General features: G+C 36.2%; 1 protein-coding gene across 1 annotated transcript in view; it reads left to right on the forward strand.

The window, feature by feature from the left end:
* The window catches only part of LOC145982226 (uncharacterized), a 119,690-nt gene that overhangs the window by 80,478 nt on the left and 21,587 nt on the right, over nt 1-17,625 (forward strand). Inside the window, exon 12 of the mRNA XM_083115796.1 lies at nt 5,556-5,634. Coding sequence (XP_082971922.1) covers nt 5,556-5,634 — 79 coding nt within the window. The remainder of the gene's footprint in view (nt 1-5,555; nt 5,635-17,625) is intronic.

Consider the following 17,625-nt stretch of genomic DNA (forward strand, 5'->3'; position numbering starts at 1 on the left):
CTATGGGAAAAGTTGTCATGTTTTGAACAGTGATCATGTAGAAATCCTCTACAATAAATAGGTATTTACTGCTTTCTTGTTGCAATTTTTGGGTTACTTTGATGATAATTGTTATATATTTTTAAAAAACGAAACACACTTTTTTGTTAATAGTTAGTCAATAGGTGATAGGTCACATTAAAGCTTATACAAACATACTTCGTCCCCCTCCCTACCCCAACAGCCAATTACTCGTGAGTTTGCCTTGCTATTAGTACCTTTACTTTTGAAGTTGATATTCTAAAACGTGGTTGAGAAGAATTCTAAGTGTGTGTGCTTAGTTACATTATAGTGACCTCTTCCCGATGTGTTTCTGTATGCTGCGTTGTGTAATGATTTCATCTGGAAAATTTTGGTTCTTGGTCTGAAAACCTGGAAACGTCTGGAAATTTTGTTTTTATGAAATTGTAGACACCCTGAAAACATAACTGCATGATAGTTCATAAAAGTATTTTTTTTTCCTAACTAATGAACCTAAATTTGCCTTGTATCTAAAGATATCTGTTTGGCAGTTACGCGGAGATAGATAAGTTGACTTTTCATTTTTCCGTGCAAATTTTCTTCACGATCGATTTTGCCACCCGATGAAGCCACCAGATGGGTGGCGAAATCGATCGTGAAGAAAATTTGCATGGAAAAATGAGAAGTAAACTGATCAGAGTAAATTACCTAAATTTGCCTCTTTTTCCAAATTTCCATCTGTTGTAACTTAACCTTAGAATATCGATCTCGAATTTCTATTACAGGTACTTCTCATAGAGTACTATGTATGCTGTACATATCAAATGATTATTATGTCTCCCACCAGAAATATTGGGGCTCAAATTTTTGAAGAAAATGAGAAGCTAGTAGTTTCAAAGAGCTACAACCTTATAGAGAACCAGAAAACCGAGCTCAAATATTTTCTGCTAAAGCTTTGTATGCATGTGTTTCCTCTGAAAAAATTGTAGCTTTGATGTTAACATTACCTCCCTACTAAAAAATCCTAAACTTTGATTTTATCTCAAAATTGAATATCAGTTTTGGCTAGGCTTACCATACGTCCAGGATTAGCCCAGACAGTCCTGGTTTTTAGTTCTGTCCGGGGTGATGTCCGGGATTGCAAAATGTCCGGGGTTTTGAGAATCTGAACGTGAAAGTAGCTATCGGTATTGAATATTCACAACCAGAATTTATGACCGGCAAGGATCGATTGATTATAAGGATCGATTATACCTTTTCTTTCTTCGAGGTATCGACTTCGGAGCGGTTCCGTTTCAGTACTTCCGTGAGCGTCTTGGTGGTCTTGCAAGCATGTGAAGTAACTCATCTACACGTTTTTGATACAAGGAACATCTGCTCCAGTTGAGAGAGTATTTTCAATTATGGGGAATATTTGGTCTGCAGAAAGAGGTAGACTTCTAGTATCCACTGTTAAAGATCTGCTGAATGTCAAAATTAATTCAGAACTTTCATGTTGTGAATTTTATGATGTTATTAAAACAAACAAGCCATTTCTGAAAAAAGTCATGTCTAGTGAAAAGTAGAACTGAGTCAACTAACAGATAATGCTACCTAGAACAGAGAGGTTTCCTAAACATCAGAAAATGTATTATTCAATTAAAGATTTGAAAATTAATTGATTGATGTTAGAAAATAATGTTAATATTTTTTCTTGTACAATTTATAGTTTAATATTCCAATAAAATGTTAAGGCTTTTAAGTAATTTCAATTTATTTTTGTAAAAACAAATTCAGCAGTAACGAGTTGATCGCGAATATGTCCTGGGTTGGACCCAAAAAAATATGGTAAGCCTAGTTTTGGCCCTAAATTTCAGTCGTGTATGTTAGAGATGGTGAAAAAAGGTACTGAACATAAAATATAGCATGAAATATACTGAAAACAATGTTCTTGACACCAACTTTCTATCATTCTTATTGGCTGAGTTATCATAATTATTGCAACTGTTGGCAAAGACCAAAGATGCCGCAAGTCATGAAACAGAAATGGCTGCCAATTTCATACAATGTCAAGATTTAGAGAAATATGTTCATGCTACAAATTATTGTTTTCTTGGACCGTTTTGTGAATTACATGTAGCAAATTACTTTTCTGGGTTATTCTGTATGTTTTCCCAAATTTTCTACTTCTTATGGCAATTTGTGCAGAATATTTGTTTCAGCTGCTACATAAAATCAACCAATAACAGTTAAGAAACTCTGTAAACTTTGTAAACTTCATAGGTTTACAAAAAAACTGTTCCATAAGTTGAAGACAATCAGTAATCATATGTGGAATTTGACTGTTATGTGTAAATATTTGTAAGATATTTTTTAAATGTTGCCATATATTTTTCAACTTTTATTAAATATTTTTAAAGTTTTTAAAAAATACATATTTTCCCACATTTTTAGCACCTAAAAGTCCTTGCGCCAGTTGTGGACATTTCTTTTATCACTCTGGGTGTCTACGAACTTGGAATTCATGGATAATTGATTGATTTTGTGTTTGAAGTGCATTTTATGCACTGTAAGTCTAATCGGAACTGGACCTAGAGCTTAAAGGGGGATCTGACCACTATGTGCCTCAACCAGGTATTGAACCCGTGACTCCTAGATTAAGAGATGACAACTCTAACACTGCACCATCGGGGAAGCCCAGAATTTCTGGATAAGTTAGGGAATTGACTTTTCCTGGAAAAATCATTGAAATGTCTGGGAAATTTACAGTGTTTTTTAGTAGTACACTACAAGTAGAGTTTTGAACAAACTAAATAACACAAGCAATTTAAAATTGGTTGTGGACTAACTATACTTCAATTTGATATACAGTGTATTACAGGTAGTTACAGCATAAATTGTACGTTAAATACTCTCTGAAAAGTGCTTATATTTTGAACTATTTTTATTAAGAGATCTACAATAAGTGGCTATTTTAATTTCCCACTTTTCTTTTTGCAATTTTTGTATTTTATTTCATAGATATTACTATTAATTCACATACTATTACCAAAATGTTATTATAATAATTCATTATTTATGCTTTTTAATGGCTTTTTATGGAAAAAATTACGTGCCAAGTAATACCCCTTTCCAAGTGAATATTCTAAAAGCTTGGTTAAGTGGCATTCTAAATGTTGGTGTTAACGAAAATATAGTGACCTTCTTACGCCACCTTTACATGCATGAATTGCCCAAATTGCTGTAGTCTAAAAAAATTATATTCTTGATCTGGAAACCTGGATAAGTCAGGGAAATTTTATTTTTATGAAATTGTAGACACCGTGTCAGCTATTGCAACAAGTTTGATAGTGATTAATTGTTAGTGTGCTCAAATTTGAGTGATTTTTGGTTTATTTTTGATCTCGCTGACAAAAGTATGGATACTTGCAATTTATTGTTGTTGGTAAGAATTCTCAGTGCATGTGTAGCATATGTTCTTCATTGATTGATTTGGTTTATTTGACTTTCATCTTCTGCTGCTGTTGGCTAATCGCGAAGATAACGATGAGTGATGATATGATGAAATTGATGAATGGACACTCCATGTCCTGGCTGTGATTCTAACCCAGGACCCCTTGGATTTTAGCCATTATTAGCAATTATTATATAACTGCACTTATACAAACAACAAAAGAATCAGTGATTCAATAACAAAATGTTTTTTTTAAATTTTAATGCAACCCCCACCCCAAGATAAATACTGTTTTTTCACTGCATGATCATTGCAGTTTTTATGCCAATTTTTTTGGCAAAAAAGTTTGGTGCAACCATTATGTTAAGCTCTTTTTTTATTTGTACCTGTATTACCTGTCACTGCTTAAAAATAATCTATTACTGAACTGTCTGGTACAAGATTAGGGTGCATTGAATACTGGTGAAAACACGTTAAAATTGAATGTGGTACAAATCGATGCACATAATATCTTCGTAACAGTTTAGCTAATTTTTTTTTGGTCTGAAAAAGTTAACACATCAGTTGTGGTTGATTGTAATACCAGGTGTCTCGGTTAATAATTCTTATTTTCGTCGCTGGATGGCGCTGGAAGCAAGGGTTGGTGCACAGTCTCAACTCTTACGTCAGTGTGTTACCAGGACAGTACCTGTCAAAATGCCGTGGATGTGCAACCGAGTTCGAGTGATCGTGATATTGGGTTTGTGTGGGAAACATGTTGACCTTCAAACCAAATAAGGAGTATGTCCTGCTTTTCTTGTTCAATCAAAAGAAGAACCTGAGTGAAAGCCATCGTATCCTTGTGGAAACGTACGGTGACAAGACTCGTGTGTGCGTTGGTTTCGATGATTCAAAAGTGGTGATTTTGACTTGAAAGACAAAGATGGCCCGGGCCAGCTGAAAAAATTCCAAGATTCCGAATTGCAATCACTGTTGGACGAAGAAGATTCGCAAACGCAACACCAACTGGCAGAGAAGTTAAATGTTGCTTGCCAAACCATATCTGATCATCTTCATGCCATGGGAAAGATCCAGAAGGCAGGAATATGGGTCCCACATCATCTGAACAACAGACAAATGGAAAAGCGAAAAACTGTGTGTGAAGTGTTGCTTTCTCAGCATGAAAGAAAGTCTTTCTTGCATCAGATAGTGACTGGGGACGAAAAATGGATCTACTTCGAGAACCCAAAATGCAAAAAGTCGTGGGTTGACCCAGGACAACCTTCAACATCGACCACAAAACCGAATCGCTTCAGAAGGAAGACAATGCTGTGCATTTGGTGGGATCAGAAGGGTGTGGTGTACCATGAGCTTCTGAAATCAGGTGAAACAGTAAATGCCATTCTCTACCATCAACAACTTATCAATTTGAACCATGCTTTGATCGAAGAGCACCCAGATTGGGCAACAAGACACGGAAAAGTGATTTTGCAGCACGACAACGCCTCATCACACACAGCGGCCTCATCACACACAGCGGCCTCATCACACACAGCGAAAGACGTCAGAGACACCATTTCTGCACTTGGCTGGGAATTCTTGCCCCAACCACCATACTCACCAGACTTAGCCCCTTCGGACTACCAGTTGGTTTCATCGATGTCTCACTCACTTTCCCAGCAACACTTCAACAATTATGAAGATGTTGAACAATGCCTTGCTGACTGGATCACCTCAAATTTTACGGACAGATGGGCACATTGTATAGCTAGCAAAGGCACATACTTTGAATAAAGCATTTAACTTTCTCCCCAGATACACTTGTTTTTTTTTTTCGGATCAATTGAGAATTATTAACCGGCACACCTGGTACATTGAACAAATGTATTAATTTTTGATTTTCAATATAAAGGTTCACAGTTGAAAAATCGAAAAGTAAGAGGTAGTGGGCTTTTCAGCCCCCCCCCCCCCTCAGCTAAGCTAGGGTTAAAATGTAGTATTAAATGTAATTCAGGAAAGTAGAACCAGGGTTCTACTGTATAGCTAATTGATACAATTCTACTTGTACTTCTTTTTAGTCTCTAACAGTATGTACATTTTTATTTTTTTATTTTTATTTTTTTTATTATATTTATTATTACAGGAGTGTAAAGTTCTGGCTTCGAGAAAATGTCAGTCAACCATCCAAAGATAGCAAAGAACTTCTACAAAGGACACTGAAGGTAAATTAATGTAATGGATATTGCCTGTTTTCACTTGTGAAAATTTTGAACACATATCAGGCAGAAAAGAGTTGCAAAACATGCTGTGGTCTATTTCCTGAGAAGAGAACAGCTGGTGTAAGGAATGGAAAGTGAATGTATTGAACCATTTTCTGTACAATGGATGAGGTGGCATGTTTTTTTTTTTCAGTAGTGACCTGAATCGTTGTGCAGATGGTGTTCCCAAGTGCCTGCAAAGGCCAACAAGTCCTCCTCTTCTTGATGGTTGATGAGGAGTCATCAATATATCTGTGTGAAGTTACTCATGATCAGGGGTAGGAAAAACTAATTCGGGTGCCACTTTCTTTTTCTTAGGAGCCAGCCCCCCCCCCCTTTTTTTTGACAAATATGGTCTAAGAGAATCCTACTAAAATAAAGGTACACATTTTGAAACATGATCCATCCATCCTTCCTTCCTTCCTTCCTTTCTTTTTAAATAGTTTGATTTATTCAAAATTTCTATTAGTTTTCATCCTGTCCCTTTCTTCAATAAAACACACACATTTTCATTTCAACCAAAGTTTTCTTTTTTCTTTAGGGCTCCAGGTTAAATTTATTGAGAGGTGGTTATTGTTAGCATCAAATTTATTTATCACAGTTTGGAATTCCTTCCTGAAACATACTTTCCCATTTCCATGGTGTGTTTTTATTACAACTTTTTCACTGTACAAATTAAGTGTTCCAGCAAACTATATTGATCAACAAAGCACATGTGTGATTTTTTAGTCTCTCAAAATAATTCTCATTCTAGTACCTCACACATAACGGATGGAATTTTGTTACTGTATCCCAATCTCATGTTCAGTATTATTTTCTTTATTTTGTTTATTTTCACAATTTTTTGTCTCGTGAGTGTCTTGATCAGTTAGTTTGAACTAGCTATTTACAACATTTCTTTACCATTTGACTGTCACTTTGAATCTTCAAGTCTTGTAATCAAGAGGTCCCGGGTTGGATAGCCAGTGGAGGCATACAGTAGTTCAAATCCCAAATGTTCAGTTTAACAAAATCCAAATTGCATGGTATACGGTGTGTTGTGTTGCATTTTACATACAGGTAAGACAAACATATTTCAAAGATTTTACTACCAATATTTAATTTCGTCTATTTGTTTTGTGAATGGCCATTTAACAATAATACACTCCTCACAAAAAGTTTTGAATATTATTATGCTAGGTAATGGGTGATATTTAAGGCCTTGGAATGCAACAGCACATGGTATCTGTCGGTCTGCTGACGTATGCCACCGTGCCTATCACTTATTGCCTAATATAACAATATTCTAAACTTATTGTGCCTAATATAACAATATCCAAACTTTTGTGCCTAATATAACAATATCCAAACTTTTGTGCCTAATATAACAATATTCCAAACTTTTGTGCCTAATATAACAATATTCCAAACTTTTGTGCCTAATATAACAATATTCCAAACTTTTGTGCCTAATATAACAATATTCCAAACTTTTGTGCCTAATATAACAATATTCGTGCCTAATATAACAATATTCCAAACTTTTGTGCCTAATATAACAATATTCTAAACTTATTGTGCCTAATATAACAATATTCTAAACTTATTGTGCCTAATATAACAATATTCCAAACTTTTGTGCCTAATATAACAATATTCCAAACTTTTGTGCCTAATATAACAATATTCCAAACTTTTGTGCCTAATATAACAATATTCCAAACTTTTGTGCCTAATATAACAATATTCCAAACTTTTGTGCCTAATATAACAATATTCCAAACTTTTGTGCCTAATATAACAATATTCCAAACTTTTGTGCCTAATATAACAATATTCCAAACTTTTGTGCCTAATATAACAATATTCTAAACTTATTGTGCCTAATATAACAATATTCCAAACTTTTGTGCCTAATATAACAATATTCTAAACTTATTGTGCCTAATATAACAATATTCTAAACTTATTGTGCCTAATATAACAATATTCTAAACTTATTGTGCCTAATATAACAATATTCCAAACTTTTGTGCCTAATATAACAATATTCCAAACTTTTTGTGAGGAGTATATATTACAGTACATTCTGATGTAAACATGCAAATAAAGCAGGATATAGTAATATAAAGATAGAAGTAAAATGTTTATGCCCATTTCAGGCTTAGAGGGGCTATTAGGACTAAACCTAAAGTTAAAATGCAATGAGCCTTCACCACAATCGAACTGGAAAAGTACAAGTCTGTAGTACATAATTGATTAGCCACTTGTTCTGATTATTCTCAGTAGGGATGGGCCGATATGAAATTTTGGCCGATATCGATAACCAATATTCTACTGATCCGATATAAAATTAGAAATGGTTCTTGAAGAACCTGAAATGTTCATTGATCTCCGTAATAAAGGTGTGTTTCGAGGTGACTGCAGTGCAAAAGAAGTTGAAAATTTAGACATTTACGTTTTTTTGAAAGTAAGGCATGGAGATTATCTATAGAAATTAAAAGAAAATGGCAGAATTTTGCACTAAATTATAAGATATTTATCAATATATCGGATCAGTAAAATAATCGGTAATTTTACCGATACATCGATATGTCTATGTACTGATTAATCGGTCCAATCCCTAATTCTTAGTGACTGCATTACATATGTCTTGATGCCAGGGTTTGAATCCCAGCCTGGGCATGGATGGTCTTTGTGAGTGTCCCTCATCAATTTCATCATATCATCACTCATCCTTATCGCTGCGATTAGACAAAAGTGACAGAAATGTATAGTAAAATAAACCAAATCAATCAATCAAACATATCTCTCTTCTCGTAGATGTTGTGTCAGAATGATAAGGTTGTCATTATGCAGGGTGTACACAAATTAATATTGATGTTTTGTGTTTTATATAGTTGTGTGATCCTCATGAACTGTTGAAAGGAAAAAGGGAGAAAAAAGAAAATAGTAATAGTACATGGTCAGAAGTGGTAAAAAGAAGCATACAGAGAAAATCTACCTCCACGAACTATGTAGGCAATCGTGGTGTAACAACTACTTTCTACCATCAAAACCCGTATGAAGTGCTAATCAATGCAGAAGTAAGCCCCCAAACAAATGCAACACCCTACATAAACACAATTTCTAACAAAAAACTAAGAATGTAGTGAAACTGAATACAAGGAAAATAACCCCCAAAGTGATGGTAAACACTCTCCCAAGTCAAAACAAGAACAACTTTTCACGAAAAAGAAAAATTCTTATCTTTGCGGATAGTCATGGATGTGATTGAGCTGCTCATGTAAACAGTATTTCAACCAATGTAGTGTGTAGTGCAATGGTGAAACACAACAGGTAACCCACACAATAGCAAAGGACTGTAAATCCTTAGGATCTGAAGACTATGTTGTGTTATTGAGTGGTACAAATGATGTGTCCAAAAATCAAGGTCAGAATGTCGTAAGCACAATTAAACACACCCTGAAACAACTAATCCATACAAATGTAATCGTATGCAATATCCCATTTCGTCATTACCTAATAAGTTCCTCTTGTGTAAATAGTGCAGTAAAAGAAGTAAACAATCAACTGGAATCAATGTGCAAGAGATTCAGGAATGTGAAATTGCTGAAACTCAACATGGCAAATAGAAGTCTACACACTGAACATGGTCTACATTTTAACAAGAGGGGAAGGCTCTACATTACTCAGTGTTTAGTAAACTTGTGCAATGGAAATACCTTCCCAGTTCAACATAGCATACCTCTGAAATGGAAATCAAGTGTAGAAAGTGAGGAGAATGGCATAAACCAAAGGGAAATTGAGGAAGAAACACATTCTTCCATGATAGAAGTACAATCTGAAAACAGGGATTGTGCTATAATCAGTTACGCACCAAAGATAGCAGTGAAAAGTGTAGTAAAAAAGTGAATGCTCCAAATGTACGGTCATCTCAACGGAAGAAGTGTACACCCAGTAAACTGAAAAACGATTTTTTATGGTAAGTGATAAGCATACATATGATAACCAAATCCCCAATAAAAACAGCCTGCGAAACCAAGAAGGAATGATTCCAGTTCTCCATAACAATGTACAGAGCATTTCCAACAAAATTGACCAACTGGAAATAATGCTAAGTGAGTGCACACCAGATATATTTGTAGTTACTGAACATGGTCTCAGGTCTGAAAATTATAAATTATGCACAATTACAGGTTACAATCTACATGCAGTCTACCACAGGTCAATTCAAAAAAGTGGTGGCACTGCGATCTTCATAAAAAATAGTGTACAAAATATCAAAAAAGTGTTAAACCTTGACAAATACTGTATGGAAAATATACTAGAAGTTAGTGGTGTAGAGCTTAATATAGGATTAGATACATTTATGATTGTAGCAGTATACAGATCACCAAACAGTGACATAAATCTCTTTGTAAATACTTTGGACAACAGGCTAAACCATCTGACAAAACAACATAACAAACTATTAATAGTTGGAGATATAAACATAGATCTTCTAAAACAAGACACAAACTGTGCTCAATACTTGGATACCTTGAAGTCAACCAACCTAACTCAAATAATTCAAGAACCAACTCGAATAACAGAAAGTACAGAAACCCTGATTGACCATGTAATAACAAACATACAATCAAATCACATTAAAGCTGAAGTCCTACATACGCTTATCTCTGACCACACGTCTCAAAAAATTACAATACAAGGGAAAAGGTTAGAATACTCAAAAAGTTACACAATAGAATGTAGGGATACATGTGAGCAAAATATAGATTATCTTAAATACCTCTTACATCAGGAAAATTGGATAGACCTTTACCAACTAACTGACACGAATGATATCTGGGAATTGCTAATAAGCCACTTGACATATTATTCAAATGTAGCTTGTCCCAAAACAACAAAAAGAATATACCCTAATAAGAAGAAAGTGCCACTAACAGAAGAAATTATACTTTTGAAAAGTAATATGAAAATAGAATATGAAAAATTTAGAATTACAAAAGCATTAAGCACCAGGAAAAGTACAAAAATGTAAAAAAAACTATTCAAGAAAGCCATAAAGAATCAAAAATCAAATATTTTCAGTAAACAAATAAAAAAGTCTGTTAATAAACAAAAAGCCATTTGGAAAATTGTAAACAATCACCGTGTATCAAACACAAACAATGATAAAGCAAACATAAAAGTCATCAAGGATGACACTGAAGTAATTGACCCGAATATCATATGTAACTTATTCAACAAATATTTTATAAACTTAACCAACACAAACAGAGAGAATGAAAATAATGACAAAACACTAGAGATCCCAATGGACAAATATCGGCCAAACAGTATACAACGTGTTTAAAAAAGAATATACGTATTTCGCATGCATATATTTATTAAACTTTAAGACATACGAAGATGAAACTTGACACACATTCTTACGAACCTCTCAAGTTCAGATTACAGATGTTCAATATGTCCTCCAGCAGTGACACGAACAATATCGCATCGATACTCAAATTCCTCCCATACTCGGGCAAGCACGTCCTTCGTCACTGATGTTACGGCAGTACGGGTCCGGTTCTTCAAATCTTCCAGGTTCTGTGGGAGTGGTGGTACATAAACATTGTCTTTAATGAAACCCCACAGGAAGAAGTCACAGGGTGTCAAATCCGGTGACCGTGGAGCCCAGCTGATACATGCTATGTTGCCAGCTCCTTGACGACCAATCCAACGGTTCGGTAGAGTTTCATTCAGATAATCACGCACTTGGCGACTCCAGTGAGGGGGTGCCCCATCTTGTTGAAAAATGAAGTTGTCTTCGTGCAGCCTCGGAAACAACCATTTTTGTAACATAGAGAGATACTGCTGACCGTTAACCGTGTTTCCATCAAAGAAGAATGGGCCGTAAACAGATGATCGGGATATCGCGCAAAACATTCACTTTGGGCAAATCTCGTACATGTTCAATGAATGCATGTGGGTTCTGTAGGCCCCAAATGCGAACATTATGTTTGTTTACCTGACCACTGACATGAAACGCAGCTTCATCACTAAACACGATGCGTTGTGCGAAAGTGTTGTCATTGTCAATAGCATCAAGAATCTCGTTACAAAATGCCACATGTTTGCGTTTGTCATCAGGACGCAGAGCTTGTAACAGCTGTACCTTGTACGGCTTCATAACCAGCCGATGTCTCAAAACATGCCAAATTGTTGTTGTAGGAAGTTGTAACTCCCGACTGGCACGACGAGTTGATTTTGAAGGGCTACGTTGGAAAGCAGTTTGAATTCGTGCAACATTTTCTTCAGGAACACGAGGGCGGCCAGGACTCTTTCCTTTACATACACATCCTGTATCTACAAACTGTCGATACCATCTGCGAATGTTCCACCCATTTGGAGGATCAATTTGGTACCTCAACCTGAAACGTCTTTGCACTGTAATCACGGAATTGCACTTCGCAAACTCGAGAACGCAAAATGATTCCTGCTGCGGAGTAGCCATTTCAAACAACTGACGGTTACCAAGCAAAACAGAACACAACTGACATCTAGCGGCTATTATATAAACTAGACTATGTATTCGTTTCTCTAATAGCCGAGCCGGGGCACAGCGATCGATAGTTTGGACAAAATAATACTTTGTAATATGTATATTATTTTTTAAACACACTGTATATATCCCAGAAGTAAGTGCAAATGAGCTAAAAAAAAGTCATACAAGGTTTAAAAAACAAAAAATCACACGGACCTGATGAATGGTCAGCTGAACTTATTAAATCCTGCTCAGAATCTATTTTAGAACCCCTGCTGTATGCAGTCAACAATTCAATAAAAGTTGGTACATTCCCCAAAGTTCTAAAACACAGCACAGTGATACCCATATTCAAAAAAGGAGCTGCAATATACATGGAGAACTACAGACCTATCTCCCTAACATCTGCTTTTTCAAAGATATTGGAAAAAATTTTATCAAATTATATTATAAAGTTTTGTAACAAATATAACATAATAAACAGAAACCAGCATGGATTCCTGAAAGGGAAATCAATAAACACAGCTCTAGCACAGTTAATCGATTATGTAACCGGAACATTAGAGAAACACGAAGCTGCAAACACTATATATCTAGATCTTTCAAATGCATTTGATAGGGTAAAACATGACCTGCTTATGGTCAAACTAAGCAATATAGGAATAAGAGGGATAGCTTATGAACTTATACAATCTTATCTACAGGACAGAATGCAAATTACTCAAATAAGCTACAACATGCATGGTATAGTCACTAACTTTAAATCACAAAGTAGGAAAATGTTAATAAGGGTACCCCAAGGATCAATTCTGGGGCCCCTGCTCTTTATTTTGTACATAAACAATGTACCAGAATACCCAAACACAAATGTCACCAATGCAGATGACACAACCGTTCTTGCCAGAGGTATCGACCCTAGGAATCTTGAAATAAACACTTTTATCACCAAAAACCAACTGGCACAATACTCAACTTCACAGGGATTAATAATAAACAACAATAAAACAAAATTTATGATATTCAATACAATCCGAAACATGGATTTTGAGTCACAAACACTATGCATAGACAATGTGCTCATAGAAACTGTATCTTCAGTAAAGTTTTTGGGAATAACACTAGATCAAAAATTAACGTGGGAAGAACAAATTAACAACATCTGCAGTAAACTATCATCTAATCTATACCTGCTAAAACAAATGGCTGAATATAATTTAACAGAAATTAACAAATGCATATATTATGGACTAATTTACCCCTATGTTGAATATGGGATAATAGCTTGGGGTGGATCATTTTATAATAATACTGTCAGAATACTGAGACTTCAAAAGAGAGCACTTAGAATAATGTACAAACTAGGCTGTAGGGAATCTTGCAAAGAGTTATTCAGGGAAAAACAAATAATGACAATATACTCCCTATACATCTATAAGGCTATAACGTTTGTTCTAAATACTGGAAGCATGACTAAAAATTACCAATTACACAAGCACAATACAAGGGGGAAAGATAATTATTACGAGAACCAACACAGACTCAATATCTCAAAACAATCACCAATGAATGCCAGAAAAATATTCTACAACATAAAACTGATATCTTCAAAAGATAAACAAATACAAACAATAAAAAAATATTTGACAGAGAGAGATCTCTACAGTATCAGAGAATTCATGGAACAAGACAATACAAGGCCAATGTACTAAACAATATGTATTTTAATTGTATTCTTATTTCAATCATGCAACAATGATAATGTGTTTTTATTTTTATTGTAGTGTAATGAAGTGTATTTTTTAATTTTTACTTTGGTGTAGTGATGTAATGTACTACACAATGTTTCTTCTTTTTTGTTATGATGTACTTAACTAATTATTATTTCATTATGTATCTTGACGTTTTCCATGCCCTTTTAATCAAGGGTCAACGGAAGAAAAATAAAATAAAAAAATGTCTTGTTTCCTGCATGTGATGAAAGAGCAACTGTGTGCTGCATGATGGTACCAGTTGTAAATATGGCAGTGACTCCCAGCATAAGGCTTTTTGTGTCTTGGAATTTATGAGGTGTAATTCATCAGAGATTTCAGTCCAACGGACCTATCAACGAAGATTTGTATGTGACACCCCATCTGACAACAACATTCATAGGTAGTATAGACGATGGGGTGCCTGTGTAAGGGAAAGAGCACTGGATGACTGTATTGTGAGATGAGAACTTGAAACATGTCAGAGCAGCTTTTTTGCAGATTCATAGGAAATCTGTATGGTGAGTAAGTCGAGAACTAACAGTGCCAACGATGACAGTGTGGAAAGTGTTAAACTGACTCAGACTGAGACAGTACTGCATGCAGCTGTTACAGGCCCTAAATCCTGCATATCATGTGGCCTGTACCCACTTCTGTGAACAAATGCTGGATCAGGAAGATGACGAATTTTTCAGTTGTGTGAATTTTACTTAGGAATCTACATTTCATCTTTTTTTTTTAAAAAAAAAAATACACATAATGTCCACAATTGCAGGTTGCAGAATCTACAGGATTCACCAAAAGTTAATGTTTTCTGTGCAGTATCCAAGCAACTGTATGACTTTTCTTCTTCATGGAAAAAACTGTCACAGGAATTGCATATCTAGACATGCTACAGAATTGGCTTTTTCCTCAACTGGATCATGAACAACAAAACATAATTTTGCAACAAGATGGCACACCCCCTCACTTTCTTAATGAAGTGCTGCAATGGTTGAATGAAGTTTTCCCTCATCACTGGATCAGTTCTGATAGTCAGGAGGACATGCCTCTTCTGCAGTGGTCTCCAAGCTCTTCCAACCTCACTCTCTGTGATTACGAGGGTCACTATTTATATTTTGAGCCTAACAATGAAAAAACAGGAATTTGGCATTGAAAACTGCTTTATTGTTTTTCGAAGTATTCTCCTTTATGGTCAATACACTTTTGCATTCGTTCGAACCATTTGTCAAAGCAGTTTTTCCAATCTTCTTGAGACACCTCCATAATATGGTTTTTGAACGCATCAACGGCGTCTTCCGCCAACGAAAATCGTTGTCCACGCAATTTATTCTTGACATTCGGGAACAAGAAGAAGTCATTGGGTGCCAAATCAGGACTGTACGGCAGATGAACCATCAATTCCATTTTTTGACTGTTCATAAAGTCGGTTGTTAGACGAGATGTGTGACAGCTGGCATTGTCTTGATGAAGAATGATCCGATGGCGTTTGTTTGTTTTCCGTATTTGACCGAAGACCTCTGGCAAACAAATTATTGTGTACCATTCAGAGTTGACCGTTCTACGTTCCTCTAAAGGCACAGTTGCCACATGACCAGTTTTCCCGAAAAAACAGGCGACCATTTGTTTCGATGTGCTTCGAGCGCGAACAACTTTTGTTGGATTGGGTTCATCTTGAAACACCCATACAGTCGACTGCTGTTTATGTTCTGGCTCATATGCATATATCCATGATTCGTCACCTGTTACAATCTTATATACGTCTTTTGAAGCACCACGATTGTATTTATTGAGCATTTGTTTGCACCAATTGACGCGAGCGTCTTTTTGAGTTTTTGTCAAATTGTGAGAGATCCAACGAGAACGTACCTTTCTCACAGCTAAATGATCATGTAATATTTTATATATGCTTTTGGAACTAATGCCTATGGTTGCCTCAATCTCACAGTATGTCACATGACGATCTTGCAGTATTAGGTTTTGCACAGCATCAGTGTTTTCTTGAACAACAACTGATTTTGGACGACCTTCGCGAATCTCGTCGGTGAGCGAATGGCGGCCATGATTAAATTCGTTATACCAGCGTTTCACAGTGGCAAAGGATGGGGCTTCATCGCCAAATGTGGAAGTAAGTTGATCGATGCACTCTTGTCTTGATAATCCACGTTGAAAATCGTAAAAAATGCTTGCACGAAAATGTTCAGGAGTTAATTCCATTTTATTGTTGTCGCGCAATCTCCAAGGCAACATAAACAACACAAATCAAGCTATTGACAAAACATTTGAAGTACGTTATGATCAATAATGGCAGACGATTCCGTGCAAACGTCAAATCGCGCCTAACTTCAATCAGTGTTGCCAAGGCTCAAAATATAAATAGTGGCCCTCGTACTTTTTGTAGAGTTATGTAAAGATTGTGTCTGTGCCACAACTACTGCCAACCAACCTGAATTGAGACGCAGGATTGTCGCAGCACCACCAGACGTGCCAGCCTCAGTGTAGGAAGAAATGAACTATCGGCTGGATGTGTGACGTGTCAGAAAAGGCTCCGTCATTGAACACTTGTAACGTGTCTTATGGTCGTTGAGTTACTCTTTCATCTCAGGTATGATTCATTATTGTGTTGTATATATCAGAGAAAATACAGAAATAGCATGAGAAAAAGTACCAGAATGCCGGATAAATAAAAATAATGAAGGAGAGAGTAAACACTTACCACACAAAAGAAAGACTTTTATATTTCGTGGGATGTACCACATTTTCACTGGCTCATAGTACAGGGGGCACAGAATACTGAATATGTATGTCGGTACAGTGTTGCCAGAAACAGTTGATAGGAAACGAATGTTATGTACTTTCACCAGTATTTACTGCATGCTGGGTGGGTAGATTATTGGTTGGCTAGGTTGAGTTCGGGGCATAGTGGCATGCATGCCTGATATGTAGGCCCTTTCCCATTGCCTGCGGAAAGACGTGTCTGAGAGTTGGGCGGGGGGGGGGGGGGTAGAAGATTGATAATGGCAACACGGAAACAATTGCTCAAGGTGGCATTATGGCTGTTGGTATGGATGGCAACTGTGAGGTCAGAGTTTAGGGTAGAGGACGATGGTTATTATCCTGAGGTTCAAGGGGGTTGAGGTTTCGCCCAGATAGAAGTTACCACAGATTTGGCAGATTAGGGTGTATATGAGGTTTGGTGAATGGCAGGTACCCTTTGGGTGAAGGGTGAACTCACCCACAGTGGTAGGGATCGGGAAGTTATGAAAATGGGGCAGGTCTTGCACCTGGGTTTGTTGCAGCTGTGGGTGTGGGGGGGGGGGGGGGGGGTGGATGGTGTGGAAGGTGTGAGTGTGTTATAGACAATGGTGTTCTTGAGGCTGGGGGTGACAGTAGATGACCCTAGGTTTGTCCCGAAAGATATCTCTGGTGTCAGGATCACTGGAAGGAGGGAGTGGAGGGTATGTTTGGAATTACACATGCTTAAAACTCCAATATTCATTTCTGTACATCCTTATTAGTTCTACTTCAATATCTTAGACTGCATGGGTTTTGATGACTCGCAGATGACTGTTGTTTCTGAATAATGAATAATTTCATCTTGCTGATTCCAAAAATGAAATCCATTTTTATCCATCACGTCTAGTTTTTTCAGAATAGCAATATATATTAACTGCCTCAATTTCACAATAAAAT

Source organism: Lepisma saccharinum (assembly GCF_977018435.1).
Source record: "Lepisma saccharinum chromosome 15 unlocalized genomic scaffold, izLepSacc3.1 SUPER_15_unloc_1, whole genome shotgun sequence".
In the NCBI taxonomy this organism is placed as follows: Eukaryota; Metazoa; Arthropoda; class Insecta; order Zygentoma; family Lepismatidae; genus Lepisma; species Lepisma saccharinum.